The sequence below is a fragment of the Salmo salar genome, chromosome ssa13 (genome assembly GCF_905237065.1).
Source record: "Salmo salar chromosome ssa13, Ssal_v3.1, whole genome shotgun sequence".
Taxonomy (NCBI): Eukaryota; Metazoa; Chordata; class Actinopteri; order Salmoniformes; family Salmonidae; genus Salmo; species Salmo salar.
Window position 1 is genome coordinate 83614105 of NC_059454.1, and position 24058 is coordinate 83638162.

Genomic DNA, 24058 nt, shown 5'->3' on the forward strand with positions numbered 1-24058 from the left:
ATGATACAATGTGGGGAGACAGCTTTATTTTATCAATGCATTGATACTGATGTTCTGTTAGATGCATCCATCTTGCAGAAAGCATTGAGCAGATATTATCATGCAACTACTGTAAAAACATAAGAAGCTGGAGACATAAGCAACTGCAGCCCATCATGATTCGTTCCGATTGTTTGTGACCCCCCCCCCACCCCCACCCCCATTAAAGTCGCCCATCCCTGATATAGAGCATCCATGACTTCAGTCAGATCAAGTCAGGTGCTTAAGCTTGGCTCTTGTAGTCCATCTGATATAATGCTGACTTCGCTATCGATACCGAAAATCATTTGTCTTGTTATGTTTCAAGTGATAACAAAAGTGCTCTCACAGGGGTTTCAGTATTGACATTTAAAGCACTTTCTGTGACATTTACTGGATTCTCTGGCCACATTCATTCTTGTCACCTGTATTGTGTAAATGCCCTTTCCACTCTGGAGACAGCTCAGGTCCCACCCCCCCCCCCCAGTCTAGTCTAGATTCTCTCTCTGAAAACCTGGGCTGAAGGCCCTGCTGCACAAAAGGCCCTTTTTCCAAAAGACACACTGATTTCCATCTTCCTTTTGCACACCAGCAATAGGAGCTGAATGTACTGCAGATTTGAACAGATTTTGTTAGTGAAACATATTTGCCCTTGATTGATACACCCATAATGCTTCAACATCTGTTGGTGCATAAGAAGCAACCGCTTCCAAGGAATGTCCCGCTGAGCAACCCCACCCCCTCAATCACCTCCCATATGGTCTCTCCCTGTACTCTTTAAATGAGTGTGTGATGCAGGGGGTAAAATCCACCTCTCTGGGGTGGGGGTGGGGGGTGATGTGGGGAATAATTTGTAGGGGAACCTGACTCCCCATTGTTCAAGATTACATACTAGTCAGCTCAATTTCATTCAATTCCTTGGTGTGCTGTGAGTGTAAATGCAACCATCACTGATGAGAACTGTATGACAGTATTGGCGTTTGTGAATATTTGAGCAGAGTGATGCTGATGCCAACATAGCACCAGATGGTGTATGTGCAGATCAGACACTAATATTTTGACTGCAGCATTGGTTGTTTCTCTATAGTTTAATAATTAACATGTTGACTCATATTTAGCTCATTTATTGAATCCCCGCTGATCTGATCCTACCCCGTCATATCAGTTGTCCTGAGAACACCAGGCATCTCTACAGAATCAACTAGAGTGACACCAATGTGCTCATTATGTTCAACAACCCTATTTACAGTTTACATTACAGACCAATGATGTAATCATCAATCTATTTACAGTTTACATTACAGACCAATGATGTAATCATCAATCTATTTACAGTTTACATTACAGACCAATGATGTAATCATCAATCTATTTACAGTTTACATTACAGACCAATGATGTAATCATCAATCTATTTACAGTTTACATTACAGACCAATGATGTAATCATCAAGCTCATCAGGGGTCAAGCTCATCAGGAGTCAAGCTCATCAGGAGTCAAGCTCATCAGGAGTCAAGCTCATCACTCCCAATAAAGAGCAGAGGGGCTGAGGCCATTAGAGATTCTGTAAACTATTGGCATCCCAAATCACCTCCCCAGAACCACAGCACTCTGTCTTTTTTATTTAACTAGGCAAGTCAGTTAAGAACAAATTCTTATTTACAATGATGACCTAGGAACAGTGGGTTAACTGCCTTGTTCAGGGGCAAAACGACAGATTTTTACCTTGTCAGCTCAGGGATTCAATCTAGCAACCTTTCGGTTACTGGCCCAACGCTCTAACCACTAGGCTACCTGCCACGCCGTCTGCACTTGTTTCAAAATTATAACAGTCAGAGTCATGTAATATATTAATAATCAGCTAACTGAAATTAAGTGACATTGTAGTTTCTGTATACAGCCACCTCTGTTAAACAGATTGACACTTCCTATGAGGATTTACTTAATCCAGAGAAATATGAGAATGCACCTGTTTGCTCTGGTGTGCAACCACCTGATAGAAGAAACAGCTGAATGTCCAGCAAATTTTATCCCCAAAGCTTAGTAAGTCAATCAATAGACAGCCTGTAGACTGATTTTAGAGAGCACATCAGAACTGGTGCTTAATGTACAAACAATATTGATTAGAGAGGAATTTTGCTCTACGAAGATTTGGGCCTTTTTGTCTGTAAGGACGTGTTTGTGTGTATGTGTTTTTACACTCTTTGAAAAAAATGGTGCTATCTAGAACCTTAAAGGATTCTTTGGCTGTCCCCATAGGAGAACCCTTTGAAGAAACATATTTGGTTCTAGGTAGAACCCTTTTATGTTTATTTGGATCCCCATTACATGACAAGTAACAAAACACTGTTACACTGATAGACATGGACAGTCACACAAATTTCAAATACAATGATATACAAACAATACAACAAACAAATAACACAAACAATACAACAACAAAAAGTATGTGTGTGTTAGAGTGCATCTGTGTGTGTGTCCCCTCACAGTCCCTGCCGTTCCATGAGTTGTTTTTTACTCCGTGTGTGTATTACTATTCTACTGGGTACCAGAAATCCCCAAAAGACCCCACAAGGATACCAAAACGTATACTGTAAGTGTGTGTGTGTGTGTGTGTGTGTGTGTGTGTGTGTGTGTGTGTGTGTGTGTGTGTGTGTGTGTGTGTGTGTGTGTGTGTGTGTGTGTGTGTGTGTGTGTGTGTGTGTGTGTGTGTGTGTGTGTGTGTGTGTGTTCGAGAGCGTGCGAGCGTGCGAGCGTGCGTGTGCAACTGTATGCGTGTGCTCAGACTCGTAAAAAGTAGATCAATCTGTTTATCTGGTTAGTAGAGTCATATATTTCACACTAAATTTCACGATGGTCCACAGTAGCCAAGCCATCTGCAGTTTAATATGTAATGTTAGATTTAGCTTGATTCAGCTATTATGGTGGGCCTATTGCCCATTCTCCATTAAAGACTGAAAAGGATATGACAAAACAAAGACTGAAATGAACTTCCAATGGCCCTCTCAGATTAAATAGTAATATCTATTCATCAACAATATATGATGATATTTGGGGCCCTGGGCAATATAGCCATAGATATAATCACCAAGTTGACTCTGTTTTTGCCACATTATGCATTCACTTGCTAATTAAATCAATCTATAGGCTATTTATACACATCACTTTTTTGGTCGTGAGAACATCCATCCTAAAGTTTTCCCCACTTGTTCGGTCACTCGGCGGAAGGTCACATAAACCTAGTTTAATGTAGCTTCCTTGTTTGTCCTTCTGTTGTCTACTGCTGTGTGCTTACCCCAGCTCCATGGAGACCCGACGCCAGACACTCAAAGGCCACTTTTAGCAGCAGCTCCCTGGGTGTGTGTCAGTAAGGGCAGGGCAGGAGGCAGGAGGCAGGAGGCAGGAGGCAGGAGGCAGGCCAGGGCATGGCAGGGTTGTGTTCTCCTCTCAGCACGTCATATTGCTGCTCCAGGTGGCAGCAGCCCCACTGATACATCCAGGTGACATCTCCAGAACCCCAATGTCAAAGGGCAAGCTGACTCACTTCCTGTCTTGTGAACTAAGGGGGGATGGTGAAAGGGAGCAGGTGGTCAGTCAGGTGGTCGTCCTGTCGATGGATGCTGAGGAGAAACGTGGCCCTGCAGTTTTGTTTTTAGTGTGCTGCCAGCTTGTCAGACCTTAGGCCCTATCTGCTGTTGGCAACAGGCCCACTACAACGACTCCTTTACTCAGCTCTCTGGGAGCACAGAGAGCACTCTATTGACTCATGGCAAAGGACTACACTGTATATGAAGGTGTATGTGTGAAAAATGTGTTATTTAAGCACTGAGCGCTATGGTCTCCATTTTTTTTAATACACCACTAACCTATTTTTGTCTTCTCTCTCTCCCTCTCTCCCCAAATGCAGCGTTCCAAAATAGCAGTTTATGAAAAAATGTGGTCTTACATGAAATCAGCTGAACCGTCAGTGTTCGCAAAGACCACTCCAGAAGGGGTTGCCCGAGTGCGAAAGTCGAAAGGCAAATTTGCCTTTCTTCTCGAATCCACAATGAACGAGTACATTGAGCAGCGGAAACCTTGTGACACCATGAAAGTGGGCGGCAACCTCGACTCTAAGGGATACGGTGTGGCAACACCTAAAGGCTCAGCATTAAGGTGGGTGGGATAATATAACAATATTCTCCATGTTGTTATAGTATTCCACCTACCCTGATGTCTCCTGTTGTCCCATTCCTCTTCTTCCTCACTCCTCAATTTTTCATTTTTTGAGGTTCATCAGGAAGTAAACGGTATTATGTTTAACTCTCGTGTAGACGTAAAGCCATTTCTATCATGTTCTCTCTATGGTTCGTTTCTCTCTGTGTTTCTGTCTTTTTCTTTCTCTTCAAAGGGAAAGTACTTATTGGTATATTAGTCATATTTACTAAATCCATTTGTATGTTGATGTGCCCCCACCCCTCGTTTGTTTTTCTCTTCCCCTCAACCTTTCCTCTCTCTGTCCTCTGTGGTGTCCCTCTCTGGCAGTTCTGCATTGCTTCTAATTTAACAGTTCAATGTGTTTCTTTCACTTAACTTGCTAAAAGCTGCACTGTCACTTGTGATGAATGTTAACGTGCATGCTGTATGTTGTCGTTATTCTTCTATTCTCTATGACAAAGTGTCCCTATCCCGCACACTTAAGTTCTGAGCAATGTAACCCTCCATACCACCTCTTTAATATTTAACACTTTCTTTGCTGTAAAACGCTTCTTACCTCTACACACCGTTGAAATTCTTTACCAATTTGTCATTTTCGTGATCCCCCTTATGAATCATTTGATATTATTATTATTATTACTATTAACTAATATTCTAATATTAGATTTCTCACGGACCTGTTCGTTTTCTTACAAGTCATGTTTTATCGTTTCAAGAAATGCTGTTAACCTGGCAGTGTTAAAACTGAATGAGCAAGGCCTCTTGGACAAATTGAAAAACAAATGGTGGTACGACAAGGGAGAGTGCGGCAGCGGGGGAGGTGACTCCAAGGTCAGCCTCAATGTCACCAATATCGGGTATCGTAGAGTAGAGTAATCGGCAAGCCTGTTATATCACTACTGTAACCTATAGGCCCCAACCACAGTCCACTATGGCCCTGTAACAGAAAACCGTGTGGCTTTTTCTATTTTATTGTGCAACTGAGATCAAACTGGGAACCCTTTACTTGGCTAATGGAGGAAAAAGACCAGTAACAATTTAGATATTTCTGATAAAAAAAATGAGCTATTTTTTAACTGCAGGTAAAGAAGTGTTGAAGCTAATTATTATTCCTGATGGTTGAAGAGTAGCACCACTCTGGTAAGAAGCCATACGGTTTGACGACCTTTGGGGAGTTAGTGTTTTGCTCTGCAGCAGGGCTGCTCTGTGAGATATTTCCTAAGTTTCTCCAGAGGCTTTTTAGTTTAGTGCTTTGCCCTGTGGTTGTCAAAGGCAAAACATACAGAATGGCAGAATGTACATTTCCTCTGCTTTTTATATCCACAGGACAAACATGGTGGAATTATAATGCTCTGTTTCACTAAAATGTACTTCAGGGGGCTTCTATTTGAAGAGAACAACACATTTCATCACTTATTTAACTGACAGTGGATTAATAATTTGTTGCAATTGATGCCGAATGAAGTATTGATTAAGAGAATAACATGGCAGTGGCCATGAACCCTAGCACTGAGGTGTACTGTAGCACTCTCCAAACTGCCTCAACCTTGGGTGCTAGGGCAGGCGAGGCGAACAGCGTAGTCTTGAGGGGACTAAGCATTGCAGGCAAACGTGAGAATTCTAATGACAGTGACACCAAATGATCCAAACTTCTGTCTTATACCAATAACATCGCTGAAAACCAGTCTTAGCTTGTGACCCTGACAGATTCCTTTGGTTGGTCTTAGTTTCCAAGACCAGTCAGTCTTCCCATGGCCGGCCCCATCCCGACAAATGAAACGCTGCAAGAGGGTGGAAAATATGACCTGATCTTGTGTTTCAGAACACGAGGGCACAGCGACAGCCCGACTGTGGATCCGTCTCTGTCTCTACTCTTCTGCTTGCATCTTGACCACTGTACACTTGGCACATTGTAGAAGAACAGGCAGACTGACTTTGATGTTGTTGACTCTAGTCATTCATTCCTGAGTGTAAGCGGGACATGAATACTATAGCAGAGCAACACAAAGCAGCTGCCTCGTCCTGCAAGCAATCTGCCTTGAATCCTTGGTAGAGAGAGGGTAGCCATGTTATGATATTGCACCTGACTGCCACATTTCTTGTTTATTCTTTTATTCTTAAAAATGCATGTGTTGGTACTTTAACAATGTGCTTCAAATATATTGTATGTAATAACCACTGACAGAGGAAAACCCAATATATTATAGACACAAACTAGATCTGACATTGGCAAATGACACTGTAAATATACCATAAATACCTAGGGAAATTGTCTCAAATATGAAAGTAGACTACATGCTTATCACAGACATATACTCAATAAGGAAAGTTCATACAGCAGGTTAAGAACTGTAACGAGTAACTATTTCTGATAGATATTTGGATGTATGAGAATTGGATGGTGTAAAGACGTGAGTAAATCGTGTTTCTTCTGTGTGTCATGTTTTCTCAGTTGTGAATATTTTGTTTTAAAGTTGTATTTGATATTTTGAATGAACTGTCAAATACTGTGTGGGTTGATTTTATAGTTTTGTCTTTTTGTATGTTTTGGGAGTGTTCTGTTTGTATTGTTTTCCAGTTTTTGTTTTGTCACCTCAACATATGTATTCATTTGACACCTGAATCCTACTTGATGGTAACAGTGAAATAGTCATTAGACATCCCCCACCACAGACGCTGATTTTATACTCTCAAAAAAGAACTGAACATTGCTTTTTTATATTGCTCCTCCTCGTTGTTGGACTGGATCAAGACGGGACGTAGCAAAGCATGTTTACCTAGCAGCTAGCAGCAATCACAGGCACAAGGTGATAGCCACCCGCCAGGCATGCTCAGTACAGCGCGTACATCAGCATGTGTCATGATCATGTCAGCCGCTACTGGACAGACAGACAGACCCTCTGTGACACGTTAGCTAGGAGAGTACTGTCCTCGATCTCGCTGTTAGCCTGTCAGCGCTCTCAGTCCACTGACCTCTAGGTTGCTGGGTCATGGCTATTGTGAGTCACTTCATGTGTTTGCATGCCCTCATAGGACACTCCGCCAGCTCTGGATACGGGTCACGCAAGAGGGAACTAAATGATCACCTGTTTTTTTGTGGGGGTTTTTTTGCTTTGTGCCCATGACTACATCATGCATTATAACACTGTTATGTTACAGCACTGTTATAGCGCTGTTATTTATTTAGTCTGTCATTACTCTAGTCTAAAGAAAAGAGGATGGTACTCTTCCAAACCAAATAGCCATGCCATTGCCAGGGATTCTTCTACTTAGTAGGGAAACAGATGTCAGTACACCCAGTTTGTCCTGATGTTGTGCCCATTCTGTCCATTGTTTAGCTGCTACTCTCCATACTGATACCAGTACTGGAACCTTGCCCGATGTGACTTACCATGTCCATAGCAACAGCTCAGTATGAGCAGGAGACAGTACTAATTGTGCAAAGATGCTGTTACTAAACTCATTCCTATTTACATAGTTATTTTCTGAGACTTACTGTGAACCATAAATGTTGAAGTATGTTGTCTAAATTGCTGTGAAAATAAGCCATATAGCCAGATAAGATCAAATAACCTCACATTCTCTACACTCCTCTTTATGTAAATATTATGCTATTATGCATGAAGCAGACTACAGTGGTGAATACAATATATTTAATGAAGTTAAATTACAAACCCTGATCATTTTTCAGGAAGAAAGTAAACACAGAAATCGAGCAGTCATGTAGATAGCATAATGTCTTACAAACATAACGCCCTACTTCAGGACTCATTAGAAACTGTTTATCTTTTACATTCCTTAGTCTTATTCAGTCAAATCTACCTGTATATTTTATTGATCTCATTGCAATTAGAAGTAAAAAAAGTAGCTATATACACTAATCATGCAGCCACAGAACTTCATAGAATCAACATGTTGGTATATATTGATAGGCTACAAAACCAGATTGGCTACAATTCCATATTACTCCAATTTAGATCTACCGCTCTCTTGTATGTCCCAATGTTACATTTGATTGATGTTAATTGCACAGTATAGGCCTATGCAAGTTGGATTTATAGGTGGCTCTGTGGATGCATGTGCAGTGAAGGGCTGTATTTTGTGAGGCGTTGGCTACCCTCAGCTAGAACCAAAATGGGCTGCTAGTTTTTGTTTGTCTGTTAGTCAGGAAAGGGTTCCTGTTAGATCCACCTTGCTAAACCCTTGATCAAAAAGCTACATGTGCCCATAACAATTGCACCTCTTTTATGTACATATAGAGCTATATTACAGTAGCTATTCTGCTAGTCCCAATCGTAAGTACTTTTTTGAACAGTGTGTGCCGATTACTCAAAGCGATACAGGTAGGGTCTGGTACGGTAGGGGTTAGACCTGGTGTATGAAAGGTAACAGTTAGTTTTGCCTGCTCTCTGTGTTGTCTTGGCCAGGACCCTGCTCTATCGCTTTGTAAAGTATGAAGTAGTTTAAAGCTTGAATAACATAAAATAACATAATATAATGTTATTTATGTTATTTCCCACGTGAAGAACTCCTGTAAACCTTGCAGTATTGAAACTCAGTGAACAAGGCATCTTAGACAAGCTGAAAAACAAATGGTGGTACGATAAGGGTGAATGTGGAACCAAGGACTCTGGAAGTAAGGTCAGTCGCTGCAGGTCTTTTTGTACTGATTGCAAATTGCATTTTGACTTAACTGTTCATATGCAAATACCTAAATACCATACATTTAAAAAATATATATGTATAGAATATTTTTTCTTTCATTTTTTTTGTTTTTGTTTTCCTAGAATGACATATCTGCAACACAGTGAAAACATTCTAAACAATATTCATGGCATAGTTTGTCTTATCCGCATCCACATTATTAATGTTTACATTACATTACTGTTATAATAATAATAATTATTATTATTCCTAAGATCTCATTACACAGCTTAGACATATGTAATGATAGTTGAAAAGGTACAGCATGCCTTGGAAAATGTAAAATTACATTTGTATTCATATTTACCATAGACAAATGACAACCATTGAATTGTAACCATTATGCTACTGTTTTGTTGACCAAACTTTTATTGAAATATTGTTTATTAGTGTCCTTACTTATTTGCGTGCTAATTGAGTATATTGAATCTATTAACATTATACAGTGTGACTTACTAAACAAGCTTCTTTACTCTGACAAACTCCAAACTAACTTTCAAACTCCACCTGGTCATACAGTGATCATGTGGAATCTGAAGGTCATGTTTGAACTGTAGAATGTCACAATAAGGAGATTTTGTTTGCACACTTCATGAAGTTAAAGGATCTAATATAAACCAGTTATTTAACCCTCTGAGATAGTCAGAGGACAGGACACACAGGCCCTGTAGACAATGTCAGGGCTCTCCTATGACAGTCTATATGAAGCACAATTTAAAGGACACACTTATAGGGTTAAAATGCAAATGGTAAAACTCTTATAAATTAATTTCAATATCTAAGTTTGGATCTTAGTAGCAGCAAAATGGTTCAATTCACAGTTCTAACAGCTTGCCACTTTGATTGAAATTGTGCGATGCAGTCAGATTATTAATGGTACATTTGAAGAACTACAATATCACAGTGAAGTCAGGGCCAATTAAGAGTTTTTTGACCTGTACGACATTGACCACCTTCCTTTAGGGTGGCCTCGTAAACGAGCCACAGAGTAGGGTATAAGGAACCTTTTTCTCGACATTCACCAATCTAGCTATGTTATTAACTACCTGCAGAGTTGACCCACCTCTCCTGCTATTGTTGAGGATTGACTAACCTACCAGACAGTCCCAAGCTGCTCCAGCTTCCCACTGTTGTAGGGAAGTCATTCAGCAGGTCAACCTCTGTAGTTTACTTCAATACTACCCCACATAGGCATATGTCTCCATGGGATTCACTGCCTACACAGTTGATAGAACCATACAGAGTTGTTGGGGTAATCCATTAGATCACTAATAGTGGGGGTGTCATCTTCATTAGAGCTGGATTTGACTTCGGGAGATTTTGCCTTTCTTGTTTGATCAGGTCACAACCAAAATGTCTGTAAAAAAAATTCTTAACATTGTTCTTTACCTTCCCCAGGACAAGACAAGTGCTCTAAGCTTGAGCAATGTGGCGGGAGTCTTCTATATTCTGGTTGGAGGGCTAGGGCTGGCTATGACCGTGGCTTTGATAGAGTTCTGTTATAAGTCACGGGCTGAAACCAAACGACTGAATCTGGCTAAGAATGCCCAAAACTTTAAACCAGCTCCTCCGGCAAACACCCAGAATTTTGCCACGTACCGAGAAGGCTATAATGTGTATGGAACAGAGAGTGTTAAAATCTAGGGGGTATGTCTCTCCCACATTTTGTCCCAGTTGTCTTGGGCCAGGGCTCTTCAACCCTGTTCCTGAAGAGATACCGTCTTGTAGGTTTTTGCTCCAACCCTAATCTAGTGCACCTGATTCTAATAATTAGCTGGTTGATAAACTGAATAAGGTTGCTTATAACTAGGGTTGGAGTGAAAACCTACTGGAGGGTAGGTCTCCAGGAACAGGGTTGGAGAGCCCTGTCTTGGGCACTAAGTTTCTCTCAGAATTGATGTCACTCTGTTACTGAATGCCATTGCAACACAATGTTATGATAAGGTGATAATGTTTTCAACATAAGCAATGCATGTATTCTATGTTCTAGAATATTTTTCAAGAATAGGCTACAAACACTGATTTTGAATGCTGTTGAAATCTAGCCTTCAAGGGCCCTGAATGGTTTATATGTTTTATGTAAGTTTGCCTATTACTGAAAAATATAACATTTTATGGTATCAACAAAAAATTCTGTTGAAATCCGATTCCGGTTTTACAGATCTGAAGTCTGTCCCTTCCGCTGGTGTGTCTGGAGGAAGGGACACTCTGTAGGAACACAACCCACTGGCTGGCACCCTGGAGGCGAGGCGGCAGACTTGGTCATCAGCTTGGACCCAAACCCACAGTCAACAAATGCCCATCCTGTGTTGCCAAGCCTGGCACGATTATTGACGACGGTGATGCAATAGGACTTGTGCTTCTTGAAATATGGGACTTGCCTCTCTTAGTGCCTTACGGAGCATTCAGCATCACAGCAATGCAACTCCATTTTGGTTCACTTGAAAATACAAGAATCGCAAAAGAATATAGGGTAGGAAAGAAAGAAAACATTTATACTGTTGTAATCTATAAGTGGGGAAAGTTTTAGTTAAATTATTTTGAAGAAAAAAAGCCATTACTTGCCATTAAGAAACTCATCCCAGAGAACATTTTAAGTCATTTCAAGCCTTTACAGGTGTATTTTAGTGGTAAAATGTTTATTGAAAAAATGTTGTGTTTTATTGAACGTACTCGAGTCATCTGCCTATTTTACTATAAAATTATTTTCAATGTCATATAATAATCTAAGACAAACTTCAATTAATAGGGTAGGATCAATAGAAAAGGACAATGTTGTACCCTAATCTTTTATTTAAGAAATATGAATAATTTGAAATCATTGGTTATTTAAAATGTCTTAAGTGCTGTCCATTTTCTTAGAGCCTGATGGACAAGCTGACATTTTATCACCATGGTAGCAGCACAACATGACTGGTTAAAAAGAAATGCAATATTTAATTTGGGCAATGGCCCACACTTGTCACTACTGCCAAACAAAAATAGTTTTTATGAAGACATGATCAGTTTTTAAAAGCCATATGGGGCCATGTTGTGATTGAGGTTTTTGATTTAACAGAGTATTAACAGTTGTAGAGAACACTTGCTTATTTACAGTATAGGCCTACTGAGCATAACAGGTTTTGTGTTATAAACAGTACACCCCAATTTACAACATATAAAAGGTTTGATTACTCATCTTAATCAAAATCGGCTACATTTCTTTCACAAAAAGGTTATTAAATCGTAAGTCTAATTGCAATGCAATCCATACTAATGGAGTTAAATCTCTATCTTAACATGTTTGGTAAATAATAGCACACTATATCTAGTTGTAATTGACATTAATTTCTTTGTACCTGTGTTTTCTGTTTAGATTGATCATTATTCAGTAATTAACCCAATGAGAGTGGAGAGAGATCAGAGTATTAGAGTATTTCTGTTTTATGTTTCTGAGAAAAATAACTATCAGGAGAATACAACTAGAGTATTTCTGTGTTTTTATGTTTCTACAAAAACTGTGATCCACTAGCCTACACTTTGAAGACATGCCAAGCAGAAAACGGATGATGAATAAGATAATTCTTTATTAACCATGGGGAAGCATAAATGTTAAGAAACATTGATTTTATTAATGAAGGCTTCTCTTATCCTTTTTTTTTTTTTACAAATAAAATGCATGTGAAATTGGTGATCACTTTACCAAACTGCAACCTAAAGCAGACCCTAGGAAGTTAGCAAACAATCTCAACTTTATAACGAATTTGATCCTTTTAGTTATTTTATTTGTAATTGCACCTCAGCAATGAGGAAATTGCCAAGCTGCATAGTGATAACAAGAACTGCATGTGTGGACATACTGAACCTTGTGAGGTCCTGTACAAAGAATTTTATTACATTTTGTAAATAAAAAGTGGATTTAAAAATCTTATTTTCTAATATTATTGGTTAAGCTATTAAATGTTGTCATACAGGGACAATACATTTTATCATCCACATATCTCCAGTGATCATACTGCACCATGTAATAGACAGGAAGAAACCAGGAAATATTAACATTTATCCAGCAGACAGTTCATCCTGCAAGCAATATGGACAATCCATAAGGCTTGCCCTGGAGTAAAATGCCATTACAGTTGAATGGTATATGCAAGCAATTTTTTCATGACAATGTACTATATTACAAAGAAGGTATGAGAGAGGGTTATTTCAAATGTACATGTATAAACTAGCAGGATTGCCAGACTGGACAGGACTTGGTCTGGGGATTTTGTGTGATAAATGATGTTAAAGCCAGGGAACTCGTGATTTACGACCAACCTAAAACACTGAGGCAGAGAGGAACAGGAGAATGCTCTCAACTGTAAAATAACAAGACTAGGAGCCTAGTCTGAACACTATTTGATTTAACCTTTAACTAGGCAAGTCAATTAAGAACAAATTCTAATTTACAAACAATGACGGCCTACCAAGAGGGAAAAGGCCTCCTGCGGGGACAAAACACACATGACGAGAGAGAGACAACACTACGTAAAGAGAGACCTAAAACACAGAATGGTAGCAACACAACATGAAACACGGTAGCAGCACAAACATGGTACAAACATTTAGGCACAGATAACAGCACGAAGGGCAATAAGGTCAACGGTTGTGGTAGTATATGGAGGATGAGGGTTGCAGTAGGTCACTAAGATGGGGGAGTGAGGCCTAAGAGGGTTTTATAAATAAGCATCAAGCAACGGGTCTTGCAACAGGTATACAGATATGGCCAGTTTACAGAGTGAAGTGATATATCCGATAAGGAGCATTGGTGGAAAATCTGATAGCCGAACACTAGACTACACATTTCTAATGTATTTAAGAGCTTCCCTTACAAGAAAAAGAGTGCAGTTTTGAAACTGCAGTAAAAGTGCAGTAACTGCAGTCAACTGTGGTATTTTGGACACAGCAATTGCAGAATAACTGCAGTGTACTGAAGTTATACTGCACTCTGACTGCAATCTTTTTTCTTAAGGGTTTCTGTACATATCAGAAAATAAACTGCAATAGCTTTTCCTATAAGGCTTTATAGCATTGCTGAACACTGGACATGTCTCTGTGCAAGGTTTCACATCAGGAAATGCACGGTTTAGAGCGTTCTCTGTGTACCCATTGTGTGGGAACTTGAAACTTTCTAATAACTTCTTGCCTGACCTACTGAGCGGTCTGTGTTACTTCAGCTTAACTGTAACGAAGTGAAGTGGGATGGTAAATAAACCTAAAAGTTCAAATAAGTGGACACCGAACACGAATGGCTCACTAGGAAAACTATCATTTATTAGTTAAAAAAAAAGCATACACTTGTCCAGTACAGCAGATAAAAACTCCAGAAAAGGTTGTTTCTGAAACATTTGTATTTGGAGTACAAAGCTTTCTAAATTTTTACATTTTTTTTTTTTTTTAATTTGCTTCAAGGAGGAACTGTCATTTTACAAATGATTTAAAAACCTGATAACACACAATCGCATAATGGACATAGCAAGGGGACATCGAAAAATAAACATAACAGATATGACTTACATGTTACCTTTATTATTGTACACATAATATACAAACTGGTCATTTGTATCATTTCACTCAATACATGCCTAAAGACTTGCCTGGATTAAAAGGAGGATAAATAAAATAGACATGTAACTAAATGAGGTAAATGCAAATATGGAGCGTGTCTATTAATGCCAATAAAACAAGAAAGAGGGGAGGAGCCTGACAACATGAAACAGGTCCATTTTTTTCATCAGGCATTTGTGATCATCGACTGTATGACCTGATGCTTTCGAGAGCATTTCATACAGTTACCAGTTTAATTTCTGAGTAGAAGAAACATTTCGTGATTTGAATAGCACATTGTGCCAATATTCAAAAGTAAAAAAACTCACTTTCAGTTGGTTACTGAAATAAATTGAAATAAAAAAATAAAGAGATATGCAAGTTTCAAACACTAAAACTAACATCACTTGCAGACAGTTACAACAGAAACAGGCAGAAATGAGAGTAAAATTTCAGATGCGGCCTCATCTCAGACTGCACAAGGCAGAGAAAATGGAGCACTAGCTAACAGCATGGTACAGAAGGGAGGGAAGGTAACTATCTGTCTCTCCATCTAGGGGAAAGCACGGCTTCTCCAGGTCTGCTGCAGCCCACAGATTGGGAGGGGAGGGTGAGGAAGGAGTGGAAGAATGAAGACATGCTTTAGACAAAGACCAAATCATAAAAACACTTGAAAGTCAAGCGTAATATTAAATTGGGACAATGTAAAAGAACTTCTTATATAGTATTCCATTACTACTTACCTTCACTGACTGGACTATAACACATTATCTGTGCTTGTCAGAAGACTTATGAGTACCACCATTAAGGAAAAACTTCAAAACAGTAAAAATATTGCAATTTGTTAGATACACACGACAACGATCAATAGAAAATCTACCACAAGGTAGCTAGATAATAAACATGACACTGTGAGATGTTTTTATCAAGACGCAATATTTTGATTTGGCTGTTGCCTTGAATAATAAAATGAAAATATATACAGTACTTAAGGTAATACAATTATAATTACACCAAATACTAGGTCTCCAGAAGTTAGTTAATTCCATAATTTCAGTTCTGAAGTGTTACCCAGAACTTAAGGATATTGTTTTTTCTCATCCTTTCCACCACTGCTGTCCCTCTTCTCCTTCTTGTCAGATTTGTCTTTGTCGTGCCTAGACTCCTTCAAAAACAGACAGGAAACACACACACGTCAATCAAAACATCACTACTGCCCACCAGTGGTACATAGTACAGTCGTGGCCAAAAGTTTTGAGAATGACAAATATTAATTTTCACAAAGTCTGCTGCCTCAGTTTGTATGTTGGCAATTTGCATATACTCCAGAATGTTATGAAGAGTGATCAGATGAATTGCAATTAATTGGAAAGTCCCTCTTTGCCATGCAAATGAACTGAATCCCCAAAATACATTTCCACTGCATTTCAGCCCTGCCACAAAAGGACCAGCTGACATTATGTCAGTGATTCTCTCGTTAACACAGGTGTGAGTGTTGACGAGGACAAGGCTGGAGAACACTCTGTCATGCTGATTGAGTTTGAATAACAGACTGGAAGCTTCAAAAGAAGGGTGGTGCTTGGAATCATTGTTCTTCCTCTGTCAATCATGGTTACCTACAAGGAAACACGTGCCGTCATCATTGCTTTGCACAAAAAAGGATTCACAGGCAAGGATATTGCTGCCAGTAAGATTGCACCTAAATCAACCATTTATCGGATCATCAAGAACTTCAAGGAGAGCGGTTCAATTGTTGTGAAGAAGGCTTCAGGGCGCCCAAGAAAGTCCAGCAAGCACCAGGACCGTCTCCCAAAGTTGATTCAGCTGTGGGATCGGGGCACCACCAGTACAGAGCTTGCTCAGGAATGGCAGCAGGCAGGTGTGAGTGCATCTGCACGCAGTGAGGCAAAGACTTTTGGAGGATGGCCTGGTGTCAAGAAGGGCAGCAAAGAAGCCACTTCTCTCCAGGAAAAACATCAGGGACAGACTGATATTCTGCAAAAGGTACAGGGGTTGGACTGCTGAGGACTGGGGTAAAGTCATTTTCTCTGATGAATCCCCTTTCCGATTTTTTGGGGCATACAGAAAAAAGCTTGTCCGGAGATGACAAGGAGAGTGCTACCATCAGTCCTGTGTCATGCCAACAGTAAAGCATCCTGAGACCATTCATGTGTGGGTTGCTTCTCAGCCAAGGGAGTGGGCTCACTCACAATTTTGCCTAAGAACACAGCCATGAATAAAGAATGGTACCAACACATCCGCCGAGAGCAACTTCTCCCAAACATCCAGGAACAGTTTGGTGACGAACAATGCCTTTTCCAGCATGATGGAGCACCTTGCCATAAGGCAAAAGTGATAGCTAAGTGGTTCGGGGAACAAAACATAGATATTTTGGGTCCATGGCCAGGAAACTCCCCAGACCTTAATCCCATTGAGAACTTGTGGTCAATCCTCAAGAGGCGGGTGGACAAACAAAACCCCACAAATTCTGACAAACTCCAAGCATTGATTATGCAAAAATGGGCTGCCATCAGTCAGAATGTAGCCCAGAACTTAATTGACAGCATGCCAGGGCAGATTGCAGATGTCTTGAAAAAGAAGGGTCAACACTGCAAATATTGACTCTTTGCATCAACTTCATGTAATTGTCAAAAGCTTTTGACACTTATGAAATGCTTGTAATTATACTTCAGTATTCCATAGTAACATCTGACAAAAATATCTAAAAACACTGAGGCAGCAGACTTTGTGGAAATTAATATTTGTGTCATTCTCAAAACTTTTGGCCACAACTGTACACCTGGACCACCAATGTGTGGGCCTTGAGAAAGTATTCATACTTGACTTAGTCCAAATTTTGTTGTGTTAAGCCCGAATTCAAAATTGATTAAAAACAAAATTCTTACCCATCTACACACAATACCCCATAATGACAAAATTAAAACATGTTTTTAGAAATGTTAGCAAATTTAATGAAAATGAAATACAGAAACATCCAATTTACATTGCCTTCGGATGGAATTCAGACCTTCTTCCACATTTTGTTACGTTCCAGCCTTATTCTAAAATGGATTAAATTGTCGTTCCCCCCCCAATAACCCCATAACGACAAAGAAAAAAGGTTTAGAAATATTTGCAGATTTACAAAAAATAAATAAAAATAACACATTTACATAAGTATTCAGACCTTTTACGCAGTACTTTTATGAAGAACCTTTGGCAGCGATTACAGCCTCAAGTCTTCTTGGGTATGACGCTACAAGCTTGGCACACCTGTATTTGGGGAGGTTATCCCATTCTTCTCTGCAGATCCTCTCAAGCTCTGTCAGGTTGGATGGGAAGTGATGCTGCACAGCTATTTTCAGAGATTCGATTGGGTTCAAGGTCGGGCTCTGGCTAGGCCACTCAAGGACATTGAGACTCATCCCAAAGCCAGTCCTGTGTTGTCTTGGCTGTGTGCTTAGGGTCGTTGTCTCGTTGGTAGGTAAACCTTCCCCCCAGTCTGAGATCCTGAGGGCTCTGGAGCAGGTTTTCATCAAGGATCTCTGTACTTAGCGCCGTTCATCTTTCCCTCGGTCCAGACTAATCTCCCAGTCCCTGCAGCTGAAAAACATCCCCACAGCATGATTCTGCCACCACCATGCTTCACCGTAGGGATGGTGCCAGATTTCCCCCAGATGTGACATTTAGGCCAAAGAGTAATCTTGGTTTCATCAGACCAGAAAATCTTGTTTCTCATGATCCGAGTGTCCTTTAGGTGCCTTTTGGCAAACTCCAAACGGGCTGTCATGTGCCTTTTACTGAGTGGCTTCCGTCTGGCCACTCTACCATAAAGGCCTGATTGGTGGAGTGCTGAAGAGATGGTTGTCTTCTGGAAGGTTCTCCCATTTACAGAGAGGAACTCAGGAGCTCTGTAAGAGTGACCATTGGGTTCTTGTTCACCTCCCTGACCAAGGCCCCTCTCCTCCGATTGCACAGTTTGGCCGGGCGGCCAGCTCTTGGAAGAGTCTTGGTGGTCCCAAACTTCTTCCATTTAAGAATGATGGAGGCCACAAAGTTCTTGGGGACCTTCAATGCTGCAGATTTCTTTTTGTTGGTACCCTTCCCCAGATCTGTGCTTTGACACAATCCTGCCTCTGAGCTCTACGGACAATTCCTTCGACCTCATGGCTTGGTTTTTGCTCTGACATGCACTGTCAACTGTGGGACCTTATATATAGACAGGTGTGTGCCTTTCCAAATCATGTCCAATCAATTGAATTTACCACAGGTGGACGCCAATCAAGTCGTAGAAACATCATCTCAAGGATGATCAATGGAAACAGGAAGCACCGGAGGCCAATTTCAAGTCTCATAGCAAAGAGTCTGAAAACGTATGTAAATAAGGTATCTGTTTTTTATATTTAGTTCATTTTCAAACATTTCTAAAAACCTGTTTTCGCTTTGTCATTATGGGGTATTGTGTGTAGATTGATGAGGATTTTTTATTTATTTAATCCTTTTTAGAACAAGGCCGTAACGTAACAAAATGTGGGAAAAGGGAAGGGGTCTGAATACTTTCTGAATGCACTGTACATAAGTATTCACACCACTGAGTCAATACATATCAGAATCACCTTTGGAAGCAATTACAGCTTTTGAGTCTTTCTGGGTAAGTCTAAGAGCTCTGCACGCCTGGATTACACAATATTTGCACATGATTATTTTTTAAATTCTTCAAGCTCTTTCAGTTGGTTGGTGATCATCACTAGACAGCCATTTTCAAGTCTTGCCATAGATTTTCAAGCCGATTTAATTCAAAACTAACTTGGTCACTCAGGAACATTCAATGTCATCTTGGTAAGCAATTCCACTGTATTTGTGGCTTTGTGTTTTATGTTATTGTCCAGCTGAAAAGTGAATTAGTCTCCCAGTGTCTGGGACTTTTGAAAAAAACATACAGGGCTTGACGTGTTTATCCACTTGTCGTTCAGACAAAGGAGGCGACTGAAAATTATTTTGATGCAAGAAACCACCTTACATTTTATTTTGTATCATTATTCCCATACCATTATTACAGAGAGTCAGACAAAGTATGCTACCCTCTGCCTATTGGCTAGTTAGCGTGCTTATTCAAGAGTCTCAAAACACAACACTGCCCCTTTAAGACACAAAAAAGCTCTTTACCTGACTGATTTTCAAAGATGGCTAGAAATGCACACATTTTGTGCTCTTTTAGGAAGCAACCACTCCCCCATTGTTGACTAGGAATTAACTATAACTGGGCTAAATAACTCCCTAACTAGCAAAGAATATGAGCAAATGTGCACAGGTGGCTACGAGCAGCTCTAGCTTTGATCTCAAAAGAATCTACTCACGACCGCTCATCCTCTCCTGTTCAAAGTGAATGGCACAGAGCCATACATGACAATGGCTATTTGCATATTGACCTACTGCAGCTCTGGGAAAACTCTAGAAAGTTGAGAAGTTCAATATCGTGCTTTTCTCCGAGCACTGATATTTCATCTGTGCGGCAGTCCGAGGGGAGCGCGCAGCTCTGAGGGAACTTTGGGCATTACCAATGATCGGCATACCCATAATATGATGCAGCCACCACTTGCTTGAAAATATGATGAGTGGCACTCAGTATTGTGTTGGATTTCCCCGAACATAATGCTTTGTATCTAGGACAAAGTTAATGAAGCATTTCGCAACACCTGCAATAACATCTGCTTAATATGTGTATGTGACCAATAAAATTTGATTTTGATTTTTTTTACACATTTTTGTAGTTATAGTGCCTTTCTGCAAACAGGATGCATTTTCTGGAATATTTTTATTCCATACAGCCTTCCTTTTCACTCTTTCATTTAGATTAGTATTGTTGAGTAACTACAATGTTGAGCCATCCTCAGTTTTCTCCAATCACAGCCATTAAACTCTAACTGTTTTAAAGTCACCATTGGCCTCATGGTGAAATCTCTGAGCGATTTCCTTCTTCTCCGGCAACTGAGTTAGGAAGGACATCTGTATCTTTGTAGTGACTAGGTGCATTGATACACCATCCAAAGTGTAATTAGTAACTTCACCATGCTCAAAGGGATATCCCATGTCTTATTTAAAATAAATAAATAAATAAATAAATAAATAAATATATATTATCTACCAATAGGTGCCCTTTGTGAGGCATTGGAAAACCTCCCTGGTCTTTGTGGTTGAATCTGTGTTTGAAATTCACTGCTCAACTGAGGGACCTTATTACAGGTATGTGTGTGTGGGGTACAGAGATGAGGTGTCATTCCAAAATCATGTTAAAAACTATTATTGCACACAAAGTGAGTCCATGAAAACTTATGTGGCTTGTTAAGCACATTTGTACTCCTGAATTTATTTAGGCTTGACATAACAAAGGGATTGAGTACTTATTGACTCAAGATATTTCAGCTTTTCATTTTAATTAATTTGAAGAAAAAAAATGTAAAAACAATTCCACATTATAGGGTATTGTTTGTGTAGGCCAATGACACTAAATCTGAATTGAATCCATTTTAAATTCAGGCTGTAAGAACAAAACGTGGAAAAAGTCAAGGGGTATGAACATATAGGCGATAGTTCCTATACCAGAGCTGCCAACCTTGAAGAATGTTTATGAGTACCCCCGGCCCCGCAACGGGGGTACTGTTTTGCCTAATAGTGATGGCTGCCTCAGTAAGATCAGTAGGCTACTTATGGGTACATAGAATTTAACTTCTTTGGGATAGGGGGTGGTATTTTGACGTCCGGATGAAAAGCGTGCCCAAAGTAAACTGCCTGCTACTCAGGCCCAGAAGCTAGGATATGCATATAATTGGTAGATTTGGATAGAACACTAAAGTTTCTAAAACTGTTAAAATAATGTCTGTGAGTATAACAGAACTGAAATGGCAGGCGAAACCCTGAGGACAAACCATCCCCCCCAAAAACATTCATCCTACCACTGATTTCAATGGCTGGTACTTTTATAATTGGGTGAAATCGTGCCCGATTGCAGTTCCTAGGGCTTCCACTAGATGTCAACAGTCTAGAAAGAGTTTCAGGCTGGTTTTTGGAAAAATGCGCCAGAAATTGTAGGTTTTCTAGGTGGCTCCCATTTTGGCTGTAGTGTTTCCAAGGGCGTGAATGAGAGCGCGTTCTTTGGTATTTTTCGCCGGTAAAGACAATAACGATTCTCCGTCTTAAATTGTATCGTTTATTTGCGTATTAGGGTACCTAAGGTTTGATTATGAACGTTGATTGACTTGTTTGGATAACTTTATTGGTAACGTTTGGGATTCATTTTCTATGCATTTTGAAGGAGGGAAACCGAGTGGATTATTGACCGAAGCGCGCCAGCTAAACTGAGTTATGGATATAAAGAAGGACTTTATTGAACAAAAGGACCATTTGTAATGTAACTGGGACCTTTTGGAGTGCCAACAGAAGAAGATCTTCAAAGGTAAGGCATATATTATATCGCTATTTCTGACTTTCGTGTCGCAACTCCCTGGTTGAAAATGATTTGTTATGCACTTGTGTGCTGGGCGCTGTCCTCAGATAATCGTATGGTTTGCTTTCGCCGTAAAGCCTTTTTGAAATCTGACACGGCGGCTGGATTAACAACAAGTTAAGCTTTATTTTGATGTATTGCACTTGTGATTTCATGAAAGTTTAATTTGAATTTGGCGCTCTACAATTTCACCGGAAGTTTTCGAAACGCTAGCGTCCCACTAATCCGCAAGAAGTGTACAATTTGGGCTCTCCCTAGAATTTTCTGACAAGGTGGTGGTGATGTAGCCCTAAAGTTGGATAGGTGGGAGGTCCGGAGGGGGTCAGACAACTTCCCCCTCCCTTCTTAGGGATAGGTGTCCCGTCAACGGGACAGTTGTAAATCATGCAGCGCCTTGTCACGATTGCAGATTTTAGAGAAACAAATGTCGGTACATATAAGTGTCTTATATCGGCTGAAAGCTTAAATTATTGTTAATATAACTGCACTGTCCAATGTACAGTAGCTATTACTGCAAAAAAAATGCCATGCTATTGTTTGAGGAGAGCTCCTAACAAAACACTTTCACCGCGATAGGTTTGATAAATTCACCTGAGAAGGTGAAATGTGTACTTACATTCTGAAATCTTGCTCTGATTTATCGTCCAAAGGGTCCCAGAGATAACATGAAGTGTCATTTTGTTAGATACAATCCTTTTTCATATTCAAAAAAGGTCCATATAGCATGCACGATCGATTTCGTATTTCCACTCGTTTTGCAAAGAATGAAATTTGCAAAGAAAGGAATCTGTGAAAAATCTAACCCTAAACGTTGTTTCAACCAGTCAAATCACATTCGTATGTATTCCTCAGAGATCCTAGAACGTAACCAGACTTCACTATATCATTAGGGGTGTAGTATATCCTATAGGAACCCATATTTGGTCAGAGAGCGACACCTTCATGGCACGCCGATGACGCGGGCGGTCTTCATTTGAATGACTAACTTTGTCAAATAAGCACCAAAGGGGGTCAAACAACGCTAGCTAGATAGCCAGTGAGCTGGGCTTACGGGAGTATCCGGAAACCCTGTATCTGTCGTAAAATGTAGCTACGAACCTTGCGACAGCATGCCTTATCATTTTGGACAAATATTCTAAGAATATTCAGAGTTATGAAAACTGGTTGTTTTGCAAACTTCTATGGCTACTAATACTAAATCAAAGTCCAAGTATACAAATTTGACGATATTCTTGCAGAAAAATGTGATATGAATGCAAATGTCTCCTTCACGATTTGCCCAAATGTACCTGGGTGACTTCACACTAAATGTCATGTAGTTCGCTCATACTTCAAGTTATCCGTCTGAAACTTTGCACATACACTACTGCAATCGTGTGGACACCATTGGAATTACAACCAGAGTGATGGCTATAATTGGGACCTTTCTGTTGCATTTCAAAGATGGTGGTAGAAGAAAAACGGATGTTTTTTTCTTTGTATTTTCTTCTACCAGATCTATTGTGTTATATTCTCCTACATTCAATTCACATTTCCACAAACTTCAGTGTTTCCTTTCAAATGGTACCAATAATATGCATATTCTTGCTTCAGGGTGTGAGCTACAGGCAGTTAGACTTGGGTATGTCATTTTAGGTGAAATTTAAAAAAAAAAGGGGGCTATCCCTAAAAATATGTATTATATGTTCAATTCTACCTAGAATTTTCTGACAAGGTGGTGCTGATGTAGGCCTAAAGTTGGGTAGGGGGGATGTCCGGAGGGGGTCAGACAACTTCCCCCTCCGGAAGTTGAAGTATTTTGAAGTTTTGAAAACCTCTGCCATTTCCTGAAACCTATAGTCTTAACTGATATCAAACAATGTAGTCAACAGAGAAGTCTTGTTTGATCCTAAATTAGAGGTGGTCTCAATGACCCTGACATTTTTCTAGGATAAATTTAGGGCTGATGATTATTCTAATGGGTGTCTATGTGGATACTAGTCTAATGAAAATGTAAACTGCCTTCTTAGTTCAATTACTGGATGCAATGTAGTAGTGTAGCTTATCGTGGGCTATTTGGAATGCAA

At 39.9% G+C, this 24058-nt stretch overlaps 2 protein-coding genes across 7 annotated transcripts in view; one reads left to right on the top strand and one right to left on the bottom strand.

Moving 5' to 3' along the window:
* LOC106567848 (glutamate receptor 3) overlaps positions 1-12830 on the top strand; it is a 116830-nt gene extending 104000 nt beyond the window's left edge. Inside the window, exons 13-16 of one of the 3 annotated variants that reach the window (XM_014137656.2) lie at positions 3927-4174; positions 4933-5047; positions 10319-10567; positions 11082-12830. In XM_014137656.2, coding sequence (XP_013993131.1) covers positions 3927-4174; positions 4933-5047; positions 10319-10564 — 609 coding nt within the window. In that variant the 3' untranslated portion in view covers positions 10565-10567; positions 11082-12830. Of the gene's footprint in view, positions 1-3926; positions 4175-4932; positions 5048-8742; positions 10275-10318; positions 10568-11081 lie in introns of those variants that run through there. The other 2 variants (XM_014137655.2, XM_045692274.1) reach the window with 2 other exon arrangements.
* Positions 12831-14194: 1364 nt separating this feature from the next.
* The window catches only part of LOC106567846 (THO complex subunit 2), a 72800-nt gene continuing 62936 nt past the window's right edge, over positions 14195-24058 (bottom strand). The window contains exons 37-39 of one of the 4 annotated variants that reach the window (XR_006758365.1): positions 15560-15653; positions 15232-15303; positions 14195-15068 (exon numbers count right to left, since the gene is read on the bottom strand). Coding sequence is in view for 2 of the 4 variants with exons in the window: in XM_014137650.2 (XP_013993125.1) it covers positions 15256-15283; positions 15577-15653 (105 nt within the window). In the remaining 2 variants the exon portion in view is untranslated. Of the gene's footprint in view, positions 15072-15231; positions 15304-15559; positions 15654-24058 lie in introns of all 4 variants that reach the window. The other 3 variants (XR_006758364.1, XM_014137650.2, XM_014137649.2) reach the window with 3 other exon arrangements.